The sequence below is a fragment of the Mchenga conophoros genome, linkage group LG3 (assembly GCF_057382185.1).
Source record: "Mchenga conophoros isolate Kocher_MC1m ecotype Shallow Benthic linkage group LG3, M_conophoros_male_GT1.1, whole genome shotgun sequence".
NCBI classification, from domain to species: Eukaryota; Metazoa; Chordata; class Actinopteri; order Cichliformes; family Cichlidae; genus Mchenga; species Mchenga conophoros.
Window position 1 is genome coordinate 63497173 of NC_140528.1, and position 22282 is coordinate 63519454.

At 40.0% G+C, this 22282-nt stretch overlaps 2 protein-coding genes across 2 annotated transcripts in view; one reads left to right on the forward strand and one right to left on the reverse strand.

Annotated features, from left to right (window-relative positions):
• Positions 1-14876, forward strand: LOC146579971 (protein mono-ADP-ribosyltransferase PARP14-like). Its single transcript, XM_085266562.1, has 13 exons — positions 1-234; positions 327-451; positions 4620-6134; positions 6219-6455; positions 6826-7050; positions 7137-7191; positions 7353-7499; positions 8781-8990; positions 9075-9251; positions 9365-9991; positions 10856-10992; positions 12051-12231; positions 14228-14876. The coding sequence occupies exons 1-13, from the start codon at positions 63-65 to the stop codon at positions 14512-14514; spliced, it is 4095 nt and encodes a 1364-aa protein (XP_085122688.1). The 5' UTR covers positions 1-62; the 3' UTR covers positions 14515-14876.
• The window catches only part of f13a1b (coagulation factor XIII, A1 polypeptide b), a 13661-nt gene continuing 6116 nt past the window's right edge, over positions 14738-22282 (reverse strand). The window contains exons 4-15 of the mRNA XM_085266563.1: positions 21076-21324; positions 20846-20964; positions 20660-20767; positions 20399-20573; positions 19668-19806; positions 19263-19366; positions 19001-19089; positions 18683-18836; positions 17774-18049; positions 17410-17570; positions 16578-16714; positions 14738-16384 (exon numbers count right to left, since the gene is read on the reverse strand). Coding sequence (XP_085122689.1) covers positions 16243-16384; positions 16578-16714; positions 17410-17570; positions 17774-18049; positions 18683-18836; positions 19001-19089; positions 19263-19366; positions 19668-19806; positions 20399-20573; positions 20660-20767; positions 20846-20964; positions 21076-21324 — 1853 coding nt within the window. The 3' untranslated portion in view covers positions 14738-16242. The remainder of the gene's footprint in view (positions 16385-16577; positions 16715-17409; positions 17571-17773; positions 18050-18682; positions 18837-19000; positions 19090-19262; positions 19367-19667; positions 19807-20398; positions 20574-20659; positions 20768-20845; positions 20965-21075; positions 21325-22282) is intronic.

Consider the following 22282-nt stretch of genomic DNA (forward strand, 5'->3'; position numbering starts at 1 on the left):
GCGGCACAAACGAGTGTTTGACGGGTTGAAAGTTCTCGTGTTAGTGTAGAATTGCAGATAAAATGGATGAATATCCGTATCCACTGTTTTTTGAAGCCACTGACTTTACAGACAGAGAGAAGGAGAAAGTGAGGAGATACTTTCAGAAAAGGCGAGACTCCGGGGGTGGCGACTGCGGAAATCTTGAAAAACTCGGAGGAAGCGTTTATAAAATCTGTTTCAAGTTAAAAGAGGGTAGGACAGTCGATCATTTGTAAAATATTTTTTTTTAGATTTGTGTTTAAATTCAGGCTATTTCAGTGACTCTGTTTATGGATGTTTTCCAGATCAAGACAGAGTTTTGCAGAGGAAGTTTCACACCATCACTCTTCCGAGTGGAGAAGTGCGGCTGACCGTGAGCAGGACAAGTTCACCACAGACCTCTGACCAGCCATCGACAAGCCAATCACTGGTACAGTTTACTGCTCTTTCAAACATGACTTTTGGTTACAGTAAAAACTGAGTGTCAGAATAATGTGGCCAAATCAGTTTAAGAGGAGTGAGTTAGCCTCCAGGGGAAGTTGGACAGCTGAGGACAATATTGACAAAAAACAGATGATTATAAAATATTTCAAAGACACTGTAAGTACTGCAAAGAATACATTTTAAATAGTAAAACAGTGCTTTTTAAAAAAAAGATACACGATCATTAAATTTGACGTCAGGGACAAATATAGAGAACTATGTGTTTGTTCCACTTTTGCTGGGCCCTCTTTTTTATAGCTTTCATTTCATTGTGACTCAGTGTTTTCAGTGGCTGACAGTTCTCAGGTTTCTTTCACTTCTGAGTCTTGCTGTTAATACAGAGTGTAAATATACAGTCTAGTTCAGCATTTTTTAAATAAGAAAGCCTTCCCTGAAAAATACATCATGTGGATGGCACAGTGTGCAGATACAGATGCAAATACTTCACATACTATTTTGCATTAATGCCTTTGTAGACAAGGAAGCAATGCCATGTACAGGGAGTGCAGAATTATTAGGCAAGTTGTATTTTTGAGGAATAATTTTATTATTGAACAACAACCATGTTCTCAATGAACCCAAAAAACTCATTAATATCAAAGCTGAATGTTTCTGGAAGTAGTTTTTAGTTTGTTTTTAGTTTTAGCTATTTTAGGGGGATATCTGTGTGTGCAGGTGACTATTACTGTGCATAATTATTAGGCAACTTAACAAAAAACAAATATATACCCATTTCAATTATTTATTTTTACCAGTGAAACCAATATAACATCTCCACATTCACAAATATACATTTCTGACATTCAAAAACAAAACAAAAACAAATCAGCGACATATATAGACACCTTTCTTTGCAAGGACACTCAAAAGCCTGCCATCCATGGATTCTGTCAGTGTTTTGATCTGTTCACCATCAACATTGCGTGCAGCAGCAACCACAGCCTCCCAGACACTGTTCAGAGAGGTGTACTGTTTTCCCTCCTTGTAAATCTCACATTTGATGATGGACCACAGGTTCTCAATGGGGTTCAGATCAGGTGAACAAGGAGGCCATGTCATTAGTTTTTCTTCTTTTATACCCTTTCTTGCCAGCCACGCTGTGGAGTACTTGGACGCGTGTGATGGAGCATTGTCCTGCATGAAAATCATGTTTTTCTTGAAGGATGCAGACTTCTTCCTGTACCACTGCTTGAAGAAGGTGTCTTCCAGAAACTGGCAGTAGGACTGGGAGTTGAGCTTGACTCCATCCTCAACCCGAAAAGGCCCCACAAGCTCATCTTTGATGATACCAGCCCAAACCAGTACTCCACCTCCACCTTGCTGGCGTCTGAGTCGGACTGGAGCTCTCTGCCATTTACCAATCCAGCCACGGGCCCATCCATCTGGCCCATCAAGACTCACTCTCATTTCATCAGTCCATAAAACCTTAGAAAAACCAGTCTTGAGATATTTCTTGGCCCAGTCTTGACGTTTCAGCTTGTGTGTCTTGTTCAGTGGTGGTCGTCTTTCAGCCTTTCTTACCTTGGCCATGTCTCTGAGTATTGCACACCTTGTGCTTTTGGGCACTCCAGTGATGTTGCAGCTCTGAAATATGGCCAAACTGGTGGCAAGTGGCATCTTGGCAGCTGCACGCTTGACTTTTCTCAGTTCATGGGCAGTTACTTTGCGCCTTGGTTTTTCCACACGCTTCTTGCGACCCTGTTCAAAGTCAAAGTCAAAGTCAACTTTATTTGTCAATTCTGCCACATGTACAGGACATACGGAGAATAGAAATTTCGTTACTCTCAAACCCTAGATGAAATAGCAAATGAACATTTAAATAAAGAGAGTGATTAAAAAATGCAAATAAAATAATTAAAAAGTAAAAATTTAAATAAATAAATACAATACAAATTAGCAAGAAAGCTATGCAATATACAATATACAATATTCAGGTAAGGGTAAATGACATTGAGTGTAAACCAGGCAGAGTAGTGCAAATAGGCAAATAGTGCAAATGGAGATTTAGTAATGTTGACTATTTTGAATGAAACGCTTGATTGTTCGATGATCACGCTTCAGAAGCTTTGCAATTTTGAGACTGCTGCATCCCTCTGCAAGATATCTCACTATTTTTGACTTTTCTGAGCCTGTCAAGTCCTTCGCCTCTGTCAGTGCGCCCCAGGGCAGCTGTGGCTACAATGTAGCTTTACTCCAAGCTGTATAGGCTTTCGAGCCTATACAGCTTGGAGTAAGACAACATGCATGAAGAGGATGATGTGGACAAAATACTCATTTGCCTAATAATTCTGCACTCCCTGTATGTTACTCCACCTCCATACCATCAAAGATACTGTGTCATGGTCCTGGGTCCTTTTGACAAAGTGTTTTGAGTTCGCTTGTATTTTTGTCACTTGGTGTTATTATTTGTGTTTTACGTCCACTGTGTTTATTCTATAATTGGTTTTTCTGCTTTGCTTTTTGATTATTAGATTCCCCTCGTGTCTTTACCCCCTGTGTCTCCCTCTGTGTTTGTTTCTTTGTGTGAGTCCTTGTGCCTTGTGTTCCATCATGTTTCCCCAGGCCGTCTGCCTGTGCTCTCCCTTGTGTTCCCTCGTTCCCACCTGCCTCTCCTCCACTCCCACCCATATCATGTTTCCTGTTTTACTGTGAAGGTCCCGTGTTTTTTCTGTTCAGTCTAGCTTCCCCTGTCTCGTTATGGTTATTCGTATCAGCTGTACTCCTCGTGTGTTCTCACTTCCTTGTCATCCCTCTGTGGATTTAGGTAAGTGTCCTCCCTCATAGCTGTGTGACTCTCCCTGTGTCTCCCCATGAGTTTATAGGTTGTCGCAGTTTAGTTTATTTCTATTTGTATCACCTCTACACCTGCAATAAAGCAGTTCACATTTTTCATCTCTGTGAGTTTCCGTTTGGGTCCTTTTCCTTCCCTCACACAGCCGTTTTGTGACATACTTTTTTTAAAAACATAGGTCATAAAAAGCCAGATGGTAACACTCTCACTGGACACTTTATTAGGTACACCTTGAGAGTAACAGGGAAGACTTCAGTGCTGCTTTAAATCTTTGCTGTTAATTTTTTATTATAATGTTGTGATGTTATTTGAGTTACTGTTTCCTTCCTATCAACTCGAAGCAGTCTGGCCATCCTCTGACCTCTGACATCAAGAAGACGTTTTCATGCAGAGAATTGGATATTTTCTCTTTTTCAGTCCATTCTCTGTAATCCCTAGAGATGGTTGTGTGGGAAAATAAATAAATTAAAGCAGCTCAAATTTATTTTTCATTCTGATGCTCAGTTTGAACTTCAGAAGATCCTCTTGACCATGTCTAAATGGTTAGTGGCATGTGATTGGTTGATTATCCATATGTATTAATAAGCTTAAACAGGTGTACCTAATATAGTGGCCAGAGATTGTTTGTCTGTGTGGTTCGGTCACACAAAATTTTAAATTCCTTGTGGAATCCATGGACACTGCGTCTCGTTTGCACACAGATTAAAAAAAAACCCTCAACATCATGTTTTAGATTATTCACCAGTCATTGCATTCTGCTTTCATTTACATTGTACACAAATACCCAGACTGGTTTAGAAACAGGCCTGTAGCATATTTCTTTTATAACACAGTGTCATAGTCAGACATAGCAATCAAAAAGAAAAACATATAAACAAAAATATTAATTTAATGTGGTTTTACCTACATAACAGAAAGGACTGTATGAATTGGGGCAACTGCCATAAAATCAATGTTGTTTTTTTTTGTTTGTTTTTTTGTAGAACTAGTTTATGATTATTGAATGATTGATGTGTCCAAACAACAAACACTGAATTTTAATTTAGCAGTGGGCTCAGTGTTTCATGTTTACTCCATGATGGATCTCGTGTATGCTGTAGACTGGACATAGCTAACATAGTACATAATGGATGAATTATTAACAGATTTAAAGAGAAAAGAAATAAAATACATGACATGGCGAAGATTACGTTGATTAGAGGTTTTGAATAAGGGTTATGTATTACTTAATGTCCAACCCTATGTGGTACACTCCCACTGTTTACAATAAGTAGCCTATCGTATATCATAAATTGACAGATTTTTTTTTCTTTCCCTCTTTCAGAGCTCTAGAAACTCAAACATAAAAGGTCTTGAGAAGACTTTCAGGATAGATGTTTTCCTGCTGTTTTTCCTGAGAGACAACTGTAAAGCATACACAATTTTTGAAAAACAACTGTCATCAATCGGCTGCACAGTGGAGCTAAATTTCGATGAAGAGGAGGTTTTGGTTAGAGGAGAGGTTGACAAGGGGCCAGGAGGTGGTTTTGGTGGCGCTGCAGAGAAATGGGAGTGCCAAGTGGATCGGGTCTTTATTCGGCTTACCGAGACCTACCTCTGCTATCATGTGCTTGAGCCAAAACTGGTGAAAATGATACTGCAGGACTCGGCCTTTAAGACAGATGATATCAAAGTTTACACAGAGAGTGGCTATGCTGTGGTTGTGGGAGAGGTTGATGCCGTGAAGGAAAAGATTGCAATTCTGGAAAAACGCCTACCCACCAAAAAGGTAATGCCAATTGTGGAGAGGAACTTCAAGCTCATAGAAGAAGAGTTCAATCGAGAAATGCGTGCTAATTGTCCAGAGGTTACAATCATCAGAGGTAGTGCCATGATCACTTTGGAGGGCCCTGACAAAGAGGTGCAGTCAGGAGCTACAAAACTGGTTGAACTGATTAAGAACGTAAAGGAGAAGAGCGTTAAGTTCCCTACAGCTCTGCTAACCTTCATGAAGACCAGTGATGCCATCCCAAAATACCAAACTCGCTTCCAGCAAAGGCTCAGAAACCCTGTTTTCTTTGAGGTGGGTGCAGATCTGGTTCTGTCCAGTTTGTCCTCTGATGCTTTAAATATGGCCGAGGCAGCAGTAATGAGAGACCTTAAAGTGACCACTGTACAGCTGCAGGGTGCAATAGATCTCAACAGGTTGAAAGAAATTCTGATGAAAGCCAAGAACGAGGCAAACAGTAGAGAGTTCAGAGTGGACATCAGCTACATGCCAGGCGCCAGGGGAACCTCAACAACCAACGTCCAACTGGTGGGCTACAGTGAAAATGTGGCCAAGCTCAATGAAGTTCTTCATGACTTCCAGTTGAATCAAGTTTCAAGTCAAGAAACCATCAATCTGCTTCATCCTGAAATGGTCGACTGTTTTAATAAAATCTTAGACTTGATTGGCATGAAGCAGACCAAGGTGACCTTACAAGCCTCACATTTTCCAAATCCTTGTGTGTTTGTGTCTGGTCCTCGATGTCATGTTCAGGAGGCCAAGGAGGCCCTAACATCAACTCTAGACAGTGTTGTAGTAGACACTTTGACTCTAGATGGACCAGGGGCTCAGCAGTACTTCCAGGAAGAGGGTAAAGTGACTAAAGAGCTGATAGAGAGCTCCTGTTACGTCATTATCCGAGATAAGCAAACTGCAGCCATCCCAAACGTGCAAAGACCACGAAACACCAGCAGACTCAGCGATACACCTAGATCTCTCAGCTACAGCAGCAGCATGTACAGCACAGTTGGAAACTCTGCAATCAACAGAACAAACCTGAAGATCAAACTCAGCAGTTTAGAAAATGAACAGGTTTGATTATTTCCATTCAATTCTATTTCCCATAGTCTCAAAATAAAATATCAACATTCATGTTATTCAAAATGATTTCTGCAGGTGGATGTTCTGGTGGTCCCCATGCTCAACAAACAGCTGACTTCTACAAATATTGGCAAAAGTTTGTTGGCCAAAGCTGGGAATGTATTAAAGTTAAAGTTTGATTCAGTCTTAGCCAGTTGTGCCCTCGCCCCTGGTGATGTTCAGCTGGTTGATGCACCTCCATCTCTGGGCTGCTCCAGGATTTTCTTCATTGAGTGCTTGCCTTGGGACGGAGTAAGAGGACAGAGTGTTCAGGTAAAATTAAGGACTTTCATTAACACTTCTGGTGATGGAAAAGTGCTAATTCATATTTAATTTACCTTCAGAAAACCATTGAAATGCACTTTATAGCTGTACATAGATGAAAGTATTAATTTGAATAATCAGATGATATCTAAGCATGTATACTCAAAACTAGAGGAACAGACAAAAGAAAAGATAATAAAATATTTAACTGAAAAGTAAAAGCATTAACACACAAACTAGTCAATTAACTGTACCTATAACTGCAAGGGAGGATTTATCCTCCAAAGCCTCACTGTTTTCCATGTGTGCTCTGTTAGTTGCAGTGTGCAATCCAAGAGTTTGAAAACATAGTTTAAAATATGTAACTTTTGATTTGCAGGCTCTTGGTAACGGTCTGAAGAGGTGTCTGGAGCTTTGTGCACAGCTGAATTTGGGTTCAGTGGCCATTCCGATCATTGGGCCAGGAATTGTTTTACAATACCCGCTGAGAGAAGCTATTCAAGTGTTGACCGACATCATTCACCAGTTTGGATTATCTGCATCCTCTGGATCTCTTACAAACATCCACATTGTCATTAAACCTGGTTACCCTGATTCTGAGGAGGTCAGTGTCAGTTGATATGTCCTGATCTGATATGTAACATGAAGGCATCCATCTTTCATCGTGTTATTCTGTGTTTTTATCTACAGTGCTACCACGATGTCTACAAACAGCTCGGCTTAAATATGAACCAGGGAGGCCAAGGTAAACTAGCACTACTCATACTGTCTTCATTATGTGAGATTAATGAATAGTGAGCAGATAAAAAGCCTTCAGCCAGTGTTATATTTTACCATCTTCATTATCACCCTCAGCCATCAGACTAAATATCAGACAAAATCAATGTGTGGTGTTCTTCGTCTCAGCAATCTTCAGGTCCCTCACCAGCGACCTAGATGACATCGTCATAACAGTGGGAAGTGGAGTTAAACTACATGTGGTGTTTGGTGACATCACTAATGAGACTACAGATGCTGTGGTGAACATAACAGACTCCCAAAGTTTTAACTTTGGTAAGTAACCTTGGTGAGCAGGAGGATCACTATGGCAAAGTCAAACAGCTGTTCATGAATATCTGCTCAAAAATGGGGATGCCCATATGAATATAATCTTTGAGGATCAAAGTTTTCATCTAGCATTATCAGCAGGTCACTTACATTAGCTAAAAACCTCAGCATATAATTACGAAGAGCTTAACAGATAGTCATGGTTGAACATCATAAGTATTAGAAAGCCACTAATTTCTAATGTATATGGAGCTGTAAAACTAGATAATTTCTTATATTTTGGATCTCATACCTATCATGGTTATAGTTTCACATAATGAAATCTAGTGCAAATTAGGCACATTCAGCAGGAACAGGCTTAGTGGATGGCAAAATGTAAAACTCTCAGGCGTAGGTGATGGAAAGCAATCAAACTGTAACACAGACAAGTGACTCAGTGACAGTCTGGCAGGGAACAGAGATGAACAGGTGAACTGGTACGCTGCCTGTGGTGTCAACTCAGCATGAGAAATGTTTGATCTTCAGCCAAGAAGGTTTGGCAGGGATTAGCCTTTGACTTACCTTTGAGTACCATTTCCCATAAATGCATGTGGATTGATTTGGGAATATAGGGTTGATGAGTAACTATTCAGGAAACGTATCCAACTGTGACACAAATTGGAACTTAAGATGAAACTGTGGCATTATTATTATTGTTGCTATTTCCAAAGCTGTACTTACTAATTAAATACATTTATTAAATATATTTTACCAATAGGCATTAGACATTCATTTTACTAAGATTATCTTACTCTTTTTGAAACCCCAGTTTTTCTTTTAATGTTACCATAAGATTGGTATTTGTGATTTTTATTACATGCTAACAAATCAAAATGTATTTGTTACTCAACTGTGCAACTGACCCTAAACATTACAGTAGCAAAATTTGGCATGTTACTAACAAAATCAGTGCGCTCCAGGGTAGCTGTGGCTACAATGTAGCTTGCCATCACCAGTGTGTGAATGGGTGGATGACTGAATGTAGTGTAAAGCGCTTTGAGGTCCATAGGGACTAAGTAAAGTGCTATACAAATACAGGCCATTTACCATTTTTTACCATTTACCAAAATAGATGGCAATAGTTATGTAAAGGTTGGTAACCTCCATCATCAGAATCATCAGTCCTGGTGCTGATTAGCTTTTTTAGCATGCTAAAACTAGCACAAGATTAGCATGTAGCACAAACTTGCCTTCACTGACATCCTTTAAAATATATTTTTTCTTTCTCTATATATGGCTTATGCAAAGACATCTCAACTTTAGCTGAACCACAGGCGGCAGCAACAGTGAATCGAGGAGAAATTTTCGTGACCCAGTCTGGAAACTTCCTCAGTAAAGCTATTTTACATGTGCATGGAGAACAGGATGAAGTCCTCATTGAACAACTTGTGTGTGATATCATTTGTTACTGTGAATCACATAAATATAATTCAGTGGCAATTCCTGCCATGTGTGCTGGTAAGTATTTTGTTCAGCATTTCTATTTATTCTGTTTGTTGTGCTACACACACACACACCTAAGAGGCAGGGGTGTTTTTGCAGGAGCTGGAGGTTTGGATCCTGCGATTGTGGCAGGAGCCATTTTTCGAGGGATCAAGTCATCTGCATCAATCATGACCAGCCTCACTGACATCCGTCTCATCCTGATTAAGATCGATGTCTTCTTGACTTTTAAAGAGGAAGCGATGCAGATGTATTCCCCAGCTGTCATCAACAGAGGTGACAGAAATATTCACAAACTGACATTTTGTGTAGTTATTTAGTGTAATGAATTTTAAAATAAAAACTGATTCAAAATTATTTTACTGAAATTTTTTACTGATTTGTTCTAGTACTTCCAGTACTTCCAGTACTTCCAGTTCAAGTACAGCAACAACAGCCTCCTCATTCTGTGAGTGCATACCTCAGCAGTCTCCAAATCAGCTCTACAAGTCAGCAGTCTGTCTTCACGTTCCTGGGTCTTTCCAAAAAGGACGTTGACGATGCCATGGAAAAGCTGAAGCATCAATATCAGACGCAGTGCTCCAGTAACACCTTCTCAAAGGAGGAACTGGAACCCCTCGACCAGGATGACATGATGGAGCTGAAGGAGCTGGTGGAGTCTGAGGGTTTATTCATGCAAACAGATCAGGCTGGCACCCTAACAGTGAGCGGGCTAAAAGACGGGGTCACCCGGGTGATGCAGAAAATGAATCAGTGTCAGTTAATGGCTCTTGCTAGAGAGGTAAGAGTCAGGGAGGAGGAGGATTTGTACCTTCGAGTTGTTTGGTGCATCCTGGCACATAACGGTAACTGGGAAAGACTTCCCAGAACAGCCAATCACCAACTGGAAAGCGACGAATTAACAGAAGGAATAACAGATGCACAGGGACTCACATGGGAGGTTAATCTACAGAGAATGGTGGCCACACAATCACTGAGACAGACAACGAAGCTGAAACGACTTGAGAATCTCACAGGTGAGAAGATAGTTCTCAATGATTTACAAAATGAGCCCGACTGATACTGGAGTTTGATGCTTGAGAGTAATACAAACTCAAAAGAAACAAATGTTAAAGTGTATAAGATGTAATGAAAGGATGGAGTACAAATAGAAATGCATAATATATTGCAACCTGCCGCACCTGTAAGAAAAACAATCATACAACACCTCGAACACAAAACTTTAAAAATGCACAGCTACATAAATATCTGTGTGTGCATGTGTGTGTGACAGACAGAGAGAGAGAGAGTGAGAGAGAAGAGTATGTGTATGCGTCTTTGTCACGAAATATACATGAAAATGAGTGTGGGAAGCTGCAATAACACCTCTCAGGAGCCAGAGCATGATAGAGATGGATCCAGGAGAACCATTTGAAGCCCCCAAGAGTACCAAAGACCTGAGGCCACACATCTCAGTGATATCTGTGCCTCCATGCCAGCAGGAGAAGAAAGGAGGCCCTTAAATGGGCAGCTCAGAGCCAAGGGGTGGGAGTCCCAGAGGGCTAGAGGCAACAGGCAACCGACCCTCCTAGACTTTGGCCACCCTAGTGTGAGCCAAGCTCAAATTCCCGGGCTCAAGGTGCCAAAGAATTGCCCAGTAGCTGGCAGACGTGTGTGGGTTTGTGAAACAGGGGTCTAGGAAGATGGCTCTACCCACTGTGACCTACGCTACCCACAACCCTCCATCAAGACACTACATCTATGGTTGATGCATTGTATGAGGGAATGAGAATTTACTACAAGAATTTGTAGTAAATGGCAAATAATAAAGCTTAGCATAAGCTCTTTCTGTGTCTTCTTGTTTGTATGCTGTATAAGCTATATATGCTTGTCTCTTTCAGACTTTACTTTCCCTCTGTACTGGGACAGCATGGCTGCCAGTGAAAATATGATGGTCATTCCCCTGGAGTCTTCTTCTGCAGAGTACCGAACAGTGAAGGAGGCCTTCAAACGAACCGTCGCCAAAACTGTGATGAAGGTGGGTGGCTCTCCTTGCGTAAAGGAACGTTTCAGTTTCTAATTGTATTACCTGTTTTATTATATGCATGCTGCTTCATCACTACTTTATTCTTTTGTAGTCAGTACAACCAATGATATTAAATGTTATTAATGAAGTGTAAAGTGTAAAAAATATTTCTGTTTTTATTTGCTTTAATATTTATGTATATTTAGGTATATTATTTACAGTAATTCCCATTATTTATTTATTTATTTATTCATTTATTTATTTATTATTGCTTCCTTTTTATGACATATCCTATCATAAATTCTACCTCGAAGTTTGTTCCGTGTATTTGGTTTTGTAACCCCAGTAACATGCCCAGAGATATATACATACATATACACACATACTGATGCAAATATACATGTGCACACACATACACATATATAAACACAGTGTTTGTGTAAAAAGCGAGTGCAAACCGTATCTTTGTAGTGGTCATGCTGGGACATTGTTTCAGTTCCTCACTCAGTCTGTTCCAGTGCTTCACTCCCAACATAGATGCAAAAACTTCATTTATCAGTAAATAAAGGATATTTAACTAATAAATTTATAGATAAAATGGAAGAGTAAAAAAGATCACAATGTAATTCCAAGTTACAAGAAATCAGTCAATGTCACATTATATAAACAAACTAAATTCACCATTTGAAAGATATGATTTATTTAATTAAATTGTATTTATTTATTTTTTAATTGTATTCATTCATTCTGGATTTTAGTTTTAGTTTCATATATCTGAAGTCCACTGAATTGATGATGACATAATTTTCTCATTCACAATACAAAGAAAGTTTCAATACAGTTGTAAAACCTGCCTGCAAATCATCATGTTTTCAGTTTTTCAGATTTGCAGATTTAAGGTAATTAATTGATCGATGTTTACAACACAGAATCTTCTCATACCTGAGATGCACACCTCAATTTATGGCCCTCAGAATATGAGCATAAAACTACCCCTCAGATGTAATTAATATCCTTGATTACCTTGTTTGGCAGCTTGTTGATCCTTTGTCCATCTTCTCTCTTGTCAGATTGACCGTTTGCAGAACGTTCACCTGCGTCGCGCCTATGAAGCACAGAAGAAGCACATTTCTGATAAGAATGCACAGGAGGGAGGAGCAGGGGAGAAACTTCTGTACCACGGGACGACCCAGGACAATTGCAACTCCATAATGAAAACTGGATTCAACAGGCGCTTTGCTGGACAAAATGGTGATAATCTTTTTATAATCCACAAGTGCAAACTGTCAGTGCCAATAATTTGCATAACATGTTCTAACCAAAGTCAACACCAGAGTCTTCTTAGAGTTGCAGGTTTTCTGTTGCAGGGCAAAATAAAAGTAACCTTGTCATTAGCAGTCTAGTCTAAAATTAAGTAAATAAAACCTCAGATGATAGGAAAACGTGGTATATTAAGTTTCATTATTCATTTAACAAAAATTAAGCTAAAAGGAGGAAGCAGTGTATGAAAGCCAAAGTGTCCCCTTAATGCTTACATGTGTGTGAGCATCTTTATAAAAACAGAAGTTTTGGCACTACTACTGGTCGAGAGCATTCAGGTGTGTGTCAACACAATACCACAATCTTCCTAGGAGTGGACGTCCCAGCAAACTTGCCCCAAGATCAAGATCTTGCAATGCTCAGAGAAATTGCAAAACACCCAAGAGCTACATCTCAGACTCTGCAGGTGTCGTTAGCATGTTAAATGTTAAAGTTTATGACTGTACAACTAAAAACAGACTGTCTGTTGACTGTGTGTTGTTTGTAAGGGTTGCTTCTTTTTTTTTCTTTTTTTTGCAACCACAAGTCAACATGAGCACCTCTGTTCTAGAGAGTCTAATGTGAGGCTGACAGCTAAAAAAAATCCAATACTGGATTACGTAAAAGCACAATGATTTCAAGCATAGCAGCAAATCTACAACACAATAGCTGGAAATGCTGCAATGGCCCAGTGTCCTTGCTCAAATGATGTGGTGGGACCTTAAGAGAGCTGTGCATAAATGAATGCCTGCAAACCTTAATGAACTGAAGCAACGCGCTAAAGAAGAGTGGGCTGAAATGTCACCAGAACAATGTGTGAGACTGATAAAGCCACACAGGAAATGATTACTTAAAGTTATTGCTGCTAAAGATGATTTAATTATTAAGGTATTGAGTTTCGGGTTTTTGGGGGGATTTTTTTACCCCATCAGTCCATCGAGCGGGCATTGGTTGGCATAAGTGACCAACTTTGCAAACAAAATAACACAAAACAAGGCAACATAGGATTTTCAAATCGATACCATAGGTGTCTCTAATAAAGATCTTGTTTGAGTTCAAATCTCATTAGCCTTGACCTCAAGGTCAGCACCCCTGCTTCAATCTTTTTTAGGGTGACATTCCGTTTTTTCACAGTTTGCATTCAGTGAATTTTCATAATGGTAATAAGTATTTTCCTGTTATATGAGTGTAAGTATAACTGTATGGATTTTCAGGCCAGGGCACAACTTGATACGAGAATGGTTAAAAGATGATCCCCGCTTCAGAGAATTGACTCTAATGGTGCATCGATTTAAGTTTTTACTATAGTATTTGTTACTAATTACAAAGGAGGAGAGCTAATGTGTTTAAATAGACCTTTGACAAGTAACAGGCAATCCAGTATAACCACTGCTTGTTCCTGTATACTGTCAGGACAATGCAGGTAAAAATACACTGTGATTATGAGAGCATTCATATATTAAGGCTGAATAAATTATTTTCTCTTCTGGTGACTTTGGTGTTTCAAGGGTGATATGAAAGGCAAGGCTTTGTTGTTGTTGTTTTTAATCTTGTTAAGCATTTGTGGCTTTCGTGACACATAAAACCTTGGGTTTAAGTGATTGTGGAGGTGTTTTCAGGTCTAGTACAATAACAGCGCTTGATTCCTTATTGGGCTGAAAGGAAAGATTTTCATGTTCCTGCATGCACTAATAAAACATGTCAATTACAATCAACAGTGTAGTTAAAACACCTGGTGGAAGATATTAAAGTAGCAGTAGCAGCAAAGGAGGGTTTAGTGAACTAGTAATTCTGTGTTCTACAGCTTGTACTTCCAGGGTATTTGTGACACCTAAAGAATCTACTGCTAGAAGACTGAGGGGTATCATGTGATTTATATTTCAAGACACTACAGTGTAAATGTGATCAGCTATTGTTAATTTTCTTTTTCTTTTCTTCCTACCCTCAGCAACTTCATATGGTCGTGGGACCTACTTTGCTGTAAATGCCAACTACTCGGCTCAGCCCACCTACTCCAAGCCAGCTGCTGATGGTTCTCAGTTAATGTTCGTCGCCCGAGTCCTCACAGGCGTCTGCACTCATGGCCGACATGATATGAAGGTGCCTCCACCTAGAAACCACCAGCAGCCTCACGACCGCTATGACAGTGTGGTAGACAGAATAGATAACCCCAGCATGTATGTTGTGTTTCATGACAACCAAGCGTACCCTGACTACCTCATCACATTCAAGTGAGAGTAAAGGAAAAGTTTTTTCCACTGTTTACAAACAAAGGTGTCTGAAAAATCCAAAAAGAAAAATAATAAAACTAATATGCACATTTCACACTACAGTTATATACAGTGAGATTTTGAGTTTGAATTATAGAATTATGTCTGATTTTAAGCTTAATTATTGACCTGTCACTGAATTAGAAAAGTTACATATGTGTACATAAACACTGGAAACATGTTACACAATCATGCAGTTTTTAATCTTTGATTTGGTTGACATTTGCATCTTACATCTTCACTTTGTAAAGTGTAAAGCACTTTGAATCACATCTAATTAGTCCAAGAACATGTCACAATACTCTAATAAAGATTTACTGTATGATTGCCTGGTCCATTCGTAAACTGTGACATTTCATTTGAATTGTGGTGACATTATGCAAACAACATCTAAAAAATATTTGAATTCATAATCAAGTAACTGTTAAACATAGTAAACCATCTGGTAGAAGAGTTAAAAAAGTTAACTGTGTTAAAATGAGAGTTAAAAACATGAGTGAAGAGAGAAAAGCTCCAGTGGGATGATAATCTTTCTTGTCTGTGGCATTTTTGTCCACAGCTAAATGTGTTTTACAAGAAAAGGGCTCTATATGTTTCCTTTGGAGTTCATTTACTACAAAACTGAATCTGTTATATATATCCGTTCGTTAAGTCTGACGTCACTAGCCGTGTCTGGGCCTAAACTCCGCTGCAGGTCCATATATCAAACGATCACTATGGCATTACTGAGAGTTGAAAAACTGTCTAAACTCTTTCATCTTTAATAAAATGATCAGCGTTCTGCTCTACCAGGTGTAACAATTGAGTTTAACATCCAGGCATCCATGAAAACGGAATTTATGACATTTAACGGAGTTAGAAGTTAGCAGGGAGTTAGCTCGCTAGCTTCTATCTAAATACAATATAGCATGTCCTGACTGCGGGGTTTTGGAAACAAATTAAAACGTACAGCTCTGTTATCACTTCCAACATAAATGAAGACAGAAAACTAAACAGCAGTGACGTTTGTAGGGTTACTGAAGTTTGGCTAGCTGGTATATAATGATGTGCCTCATGACCGCTAGCGACACAGCTATGTTAGCATAATGTAAACAAGCTAACTTTTTTTCCACTCGATAAAAGTTAACGTGAGTGTTCTCGGTGGTCAGGAACAAATGTAATTGCATGGCAGGATGCTGTAAAAGGACCAAACTTCAGCCAGGACAACAACTGAGATAATCCATCCACAATACGAGGTTAGTCATTCATATACTGCTGCATGGGCTGGGCTGTAGTTACATCCTAAGGTTTTAAAAACTGAGCTTAAATAAATGATTAGCGGTAATAAAAGCCGAGGGAGGTCAACAGTGATCACTGACTGTTTTAGGAGCTTTTTGAGATTAAATAGAAGAAAATACAAAACATTAAACATGTTAACAACACAAAAGCCATATTAAACTCAGACTACTTTAGGCACGGAAGTAGGATTTGTCACGTCATCACTTAACAACCGGATTATATTATATAAAATATAAGCCATTTAGCAGCTAGCTATTAATTTGACTACTATCTGTGCAGCATTTGAAAACAATATCAGCAATGCTGAAGCTATGTAGCTGAAAAACTGTAGTTGCATACCAATGATATAGGCCTATATGTGGTAAAAGAATAACTGAGGCTAAATAATGCTGGGCGTTTGTGAACGTAGCAATTCTCAGGGGTTGATGGTGACAGACGCCTGGCCTTGGACCTGCCGGAGAGCAGGACAGTCCAGAGTGGCGATCACCCTGCTTGTCCCGGCCCTCTGCGGAGTGAAATACTCAGTCCAGGTCAGAGAAGAGCCTCCTATGACCAACCTGAGAAAAGACAAACACGTCAAAAATATTAAAGCAAGACGCAGAATCCTTTGAAATAGGTGTTTTGTTTTTTTTCCTTTTGCTACTATTTGGAGGTTATAAAATCTCATCCAAAGGAATAAGATGAAACTGAAACCAGTTTTTGGTTTTATGTGGAAATATTTTATACAAACAGTTGTTCATGATCACTCACCTGTAATACCTGGACTTTGGCTCCATCATCCCAGGTCCTTCCATGCGAATGTAGACGTTCTCCAGGTTGAAGCTGAAGGGGTTTGTGAACTCCACAGTTGCTATCATCTCTTCACTCACTTTGCCTCTACCAGACACCTGAAGTACACACAGGAAATGTAAAAAATCTACCCCCAAAATCCAACTTTGTATATGATAAACAGTTGCTGGATAGGACATCAAACATGTAATAAAAGCAAAGTAAACTGCCCGAGTGGAACCAGGTTTGTCTTTAATGTGATGTAGGATGCACACTGCAACTGAAGAAACACCAGCAAAGAGAAAAATGCTGCAAAAGCACACAAAACACATCAGAAATAGAAAAAAAAACTCTAAGGACAAAAAATAAATAAATTGTGAAACAAAGTGTTTCTAGGGACAAGATAAAATGACGGACGAACTGCAGCAGTGAAGAAACGTGCAGTGTTACACTGAGGCTCACTTAAAAGAAGCAGAGGGTTCATCATTGTCGAGAGGAAAGAAAGGATACAGGTATCGTGTGTTTTAACCACACGAGTCATATGTTTGCTATTAGCCGTTTACTGTTAGCTTGTCACTTTCACAGCTGTTCCATCACATAATGGTGAAACACTTCATTTTGTTTTGTGATTTTATTTATTTATTTATTTATTTATTTTTGGATTTTGTGGTATTTCCTTGTTTTGCTTCTGTTGTTTTTTATTCAATTTCCATTGTGTTTGTGTGCTTTTCCAGCATTTTTCTATTTGCTAGCGTTTCCTTAAGACGCAATGTGTTTGATCTCTCGGGGGCCACCACAAGGAATCATTTCAGACCTCGATGATGAGTTTGGGGTTGCGCAGGGTGACGACTTTCATTGCGGTGATGATTAGACCGGTCTCTCTGATCTTCCCCGTAACAATGAAGTGGAGGTTAGCTTGTTCCACCAGACGCTTCATATATTTCTTCGACTCCACAATTGCCACCTCCTTCTTATCTGTTAAATATAAAAATATTTCTACTTTGATGTGTGTATATTTCCTTAAATCAAAGTTAGAGATAAGATAAAAGATTAAATACTCATCGAGGCAGACATTTGTCCATAACTCAGGATTACACTGAAACAGTTGTCTACATTTGGTAATCATCTGTGGTTTCATGACTATGCCTCTTCATTTCCATGCCGTACACCTGACTCACTCATTTTGGGTTCAATCACCACCCTGGGGGTCAGGAACAGGAATTCGGTGCTGGCAACTCCAGTATAATACACCACACTCCCGCTGATGTAGGCGTCCACAGTGCGGCGCTCATCGCTCTTGTTTTCGAACTCCACGTTCAGCTCAAAGTTGTCACCCACGCTGATCTCCAGGTTGGGCAGGACCACGTCCACATCAGCCGCGGGAGGGCTGGACTTCTCCCGTTTGCAGCCGTACTCCTCTGCTTTTTCCAGGACTGTCCGCTCCTCTGTGCTGCCTGTGTTGGGCATTTGAAAAACATTAGTGTGTTTGTATATTAACAGAATAAATTCTGACGTCCTTTTTTATTTGCTTTGCATTTTTAAAATGGTCTTGTCTCAGAATCGTCTAATCTTTGCCAAGTTTGTGATAAATGAAGCACCAGGAGTCTTTTAGTCCAGAGTACCAACTGTGGATAAAAACAATACAGCACGATGCCAAATGGAGCTGATTTCCAAATGAAAATAACTCAAATTCACAGTGTTTTCCTAAAAACACTGCCTAATCTGGCAACCGTATTGGAGTTCATGATGCCCGACAGCATTCAAGAGTGCCAACAATGAGCTGTTCTCCCGTTTGAACTTGCCACCTGGCATTTCAGCTCCAAGGATTTAAACACTGACTTAGAGACTGGCGGAGCAGGGTAATCCATCACTGTAAAAATGAAGCCTAACAGTGTGTTTCTGCTCAAGTGTTTCCATTTTCTTTTCTTTTTTTCATTATTTCATGATGTCAAGGTGACTGCATTCATTTTGCACATTTTAAAGCTGCTCCTTCATTTACCGTGGCATTCTGAGCTCAGGCTCCAGCACAGAAAACAGATCTGCTGCTTCCTGAAACACTGACATTTGTGTTCGATGTAGTCCCTGACCTTCAGCAAATTTGTATTGATCTGTAATGTCGCGGCGGGTCACATCTCCTGGAGATTTGGTCAGAACCAGGCGGCCTACGTGAGTTCGGTTCACTCTGACTGGCTCCAGGGTCCCATCTTTCCTCCGGGAATGAAACACCACATCACTGTTAATCTGTAGAAGGAAAGAAATAGGCACTGTAAAAACAAATACTGTGTGCCTTCTGTCATCAAACTGCCTGGTTATTGGTCATAAAACACAACAACCAGCGAGCGACGTCATTAAATACAAACACATTCTCAGTAATTCTAGAAAGAGAGTAATTCAAAGGCATTCACCTCGGCAAACACGAACGCAGCGTCAAATGGGAAGCAAATCTGTCCGTGCTTGATGGCCTGGACTGACGCAGGTCCACATCTGTACATGCCTTTATGGATTACAAAGGAAAAATCAAAAAATCAGTGTGACTCAAAGCACAGAAAACATTTGCCTCTCCTTTTACATTGCTTTGACCTAACCCTACAGCATTGGGAAAACCAAGGGAGGAGATTATAGAATTCCCTAACCTTATTACTAAATTTTTGCTAAATTTTTGCTCACCATCACTGGTCTCCTGTGGTGTTGCATCCACAACCTGCCAGCCCCCAAAGCCAGGAGGGAGGTCAGGTCTGGACATGTAGCACTCGTTCCAGCAGTGATAGTTCCTGACAAAAAAAAGAAACAGTGGTAAATATATAATCCAGTTTAGTTTGTATCTAATAATTTAATTTAGGTATATTTTCAGAATCAATTACTTAATCTTGATTATCTGGTGCTCCTACGAGAATACTGTAAATTTATTTCTCAGTAAATTTTGTTGCAATTCTCTGGAGAACAAAAAAGTCTGATTCTGAGTACTACCATTTGAAGTGTGTTAACAGACACCTACCAACAGGAGTGCAAAACATGTAGACCAAGGCAAGTAAAGAAATCTCAGGATATCTGTTAAATGGAAAGTTTCAGTACCAGATGGAGTCCCTGGTTCTGTTTCGATCAATCTTGCCGTTTTCATCCATGATTATGTCAGTCTTCAAGTTTCCATCGTTGTCGTGAGCTGAGTAGTAGTTGGTGACGACCCGAGATGGGATGCCCAGACAGCGTAAGACTGAAATGCAGAGGCAGAACTTACAGTCAAATCAAAAACAAGGGCGGGAGTCAAGAGCTTAAGAAATGTGGTTCTAAACTGAGTGAGCTGGTGCAGAGTCAAAGGAGACTGTAAAAGGCACCCACTGTGACATCAACCAATGATGAGCAGACATCATGTTTAAACCCCCAAACTGAGGATTTTGGCAGTTATCTTAGTCTATATTTTTGTTTATTTATTTATTTATTTATGTATTTTAATAAAATCAGACATACCAAGACAGGGTTGGACCTGACTGAGAATCTAAAGGAACTAGAGACCATAAACTCATTATGGACATTTTTCGTGAGGTCAAAGATGAAGGGAGCCAAAGGGCTTTCCCTTTTCTTTTTCCAACCAGAGCAGTCACTGAGTAGTGGCCATTATGCTGTATATATATATATATATATATATATATATATATATATATATATATATATATATATATATATATATATCTTATGCTGAACCTTCCTTAACAGATTTGTTTTTCCCCACAGAGTTCTTATAAATAAATAAATAGTTTGAAATGGAGAGTCATTTTTGAGCTACTTAGATCCAGTAAAGCTCTCACAGGTGTTGAAAACAGCAGCGTACACCCAGCACTGAGCGTAGCAGACAGGCATCTTGCTGCTGTTGTAGGTGAGCAGGATGTCCGTGCTGCCGGTCCAGGAAGTGGGTGCCACTCCATAGGTGTAGTCACCACTCCAGTTCCCCACCAAAACGCCTTCATCATCCCGAGAGTTCAGCTGCAAGGAAAAAGACAAGGCTTTAGATATTCACTGATTAAACACAGGGTACGGGAAAGCAGCACTCATATTAGCATTGCTCTCACCATGGCAGAGGCTACTCTGACGATCTTGATGGGGTCTCCTCTGTTGGTGATGGGCATTTCAGCCCGGTCCATGATGTACAAACAGGAATCCAGGATTCCATAGTTGAACTAGGCATAAAAACCCTCAGGTCAGTCACAAGACTTAACTGATAAGCCCTGAAGTGCCTCAGTCTTGTTTTCTCCTACCTGTCCATAGTTCCAGTCCCTCTCAGCAATGTCATCATAGGAGCCGTGATAGATGATCCCCATCTCGGTCATCACACACTCCTGCCTCTCCGTCTCATCATCCAGGAACACAGCATCCTCTGAGGGAAGACAACATGTGGGGTGCTTGAGTAGGACGAAAGCCAAACTGGGATGTTACAGTTCAGACTTTCAAAGACATACACATAAAAAAAGAAAACAACACAGCACACCTGCCACCCAGGGATTGAAGAGGATGTACATGTCCCTGGTGCTTTCCTTCCTGGTCCTGCGGATGCCATAAGGTGTCACCACGGCAACGTACATCTGGTACTTCCCCACAATGCAGTTTGCTGCTGGGGTGATGGCCATGGTGACCACGTTGTCAGAGGTGTTTGTGATGCGGCCTTCCCAAGTGGTCTGACGCTGCTTTGTGGGGAAGACAGGGACGTAGGTGCCCTTGCTGAACTGAGGGCTGGAGCCTGAGGGAGCAGCAAACATCAGCACATTTACATCATCACCTTTAAGTAAATATATTCTGGTGATTTATGTTTATGCAGGTCTGCTCTGATTGTTCCTAAAGCAATAATAATAATAAAAAACTGTACTCTTTTTTTTAGATATCCCCCCTGGGTCAACCCACCTGAATCAAATGATTAGTTCATTACCAGGCCTCGGGAGAACTTCAAGACATGTTGAGGAGGTAATGTAGCCATTTAAATCAGCTGTGTTGGGTCAAAGACACATAAAGCCTTTTGTCTAAAACTATTTAGAAATACTCCAAACTTAACTAACATTATTAACAGGATGCAAAACTGAGGTAGCACCAAGAATAGAAATAGAACAATCCTTTAATTGTCCCACAAGGGGAAATTTGGTTGTAACAGCAGCAAGAAAGACACATATACAAACAAACAGGACACAGAATAGAAACATACACAATTTTTTATATATTTACATCAAGGACTATAGTTACCAAAAAACAGAGTATTGTACCGTTATTAAAATTAAATAAAATTAAATACAGATAAGAGGCAAACCCAGGTTGTAGTGTGAATCGGTTGATAAAATTACAGCGCTGATGTAAACATCTGTGTTTGGTGGGAGCAGTTTTGATTGTACAGTCTGACAGCTGCAGGGAGAAAGAACGTGTGGAAACGCTCCTTCATGCATCTAGGATGCAGCAGTCTGTCACTGAAGGAGCTCGGTTGATCTGATATCCTCGTGTTGGTGTTGTTCCCAGATCATCATACTAAATGTTGTTCCAGGATCAACATTGCAAGTGACCAATCAGAATGTTGTGACGTCATACCTTTGCGACTTTGGGAAAAACCGGCGTAAAACAAAAAACTGTACTTAAGCTGCGTGAAACCGCCTCTGTCCGCCGATCAACGGACCCTGACCCTAACCCTAACCGTAACCCTTTAATAAACAGTAAGC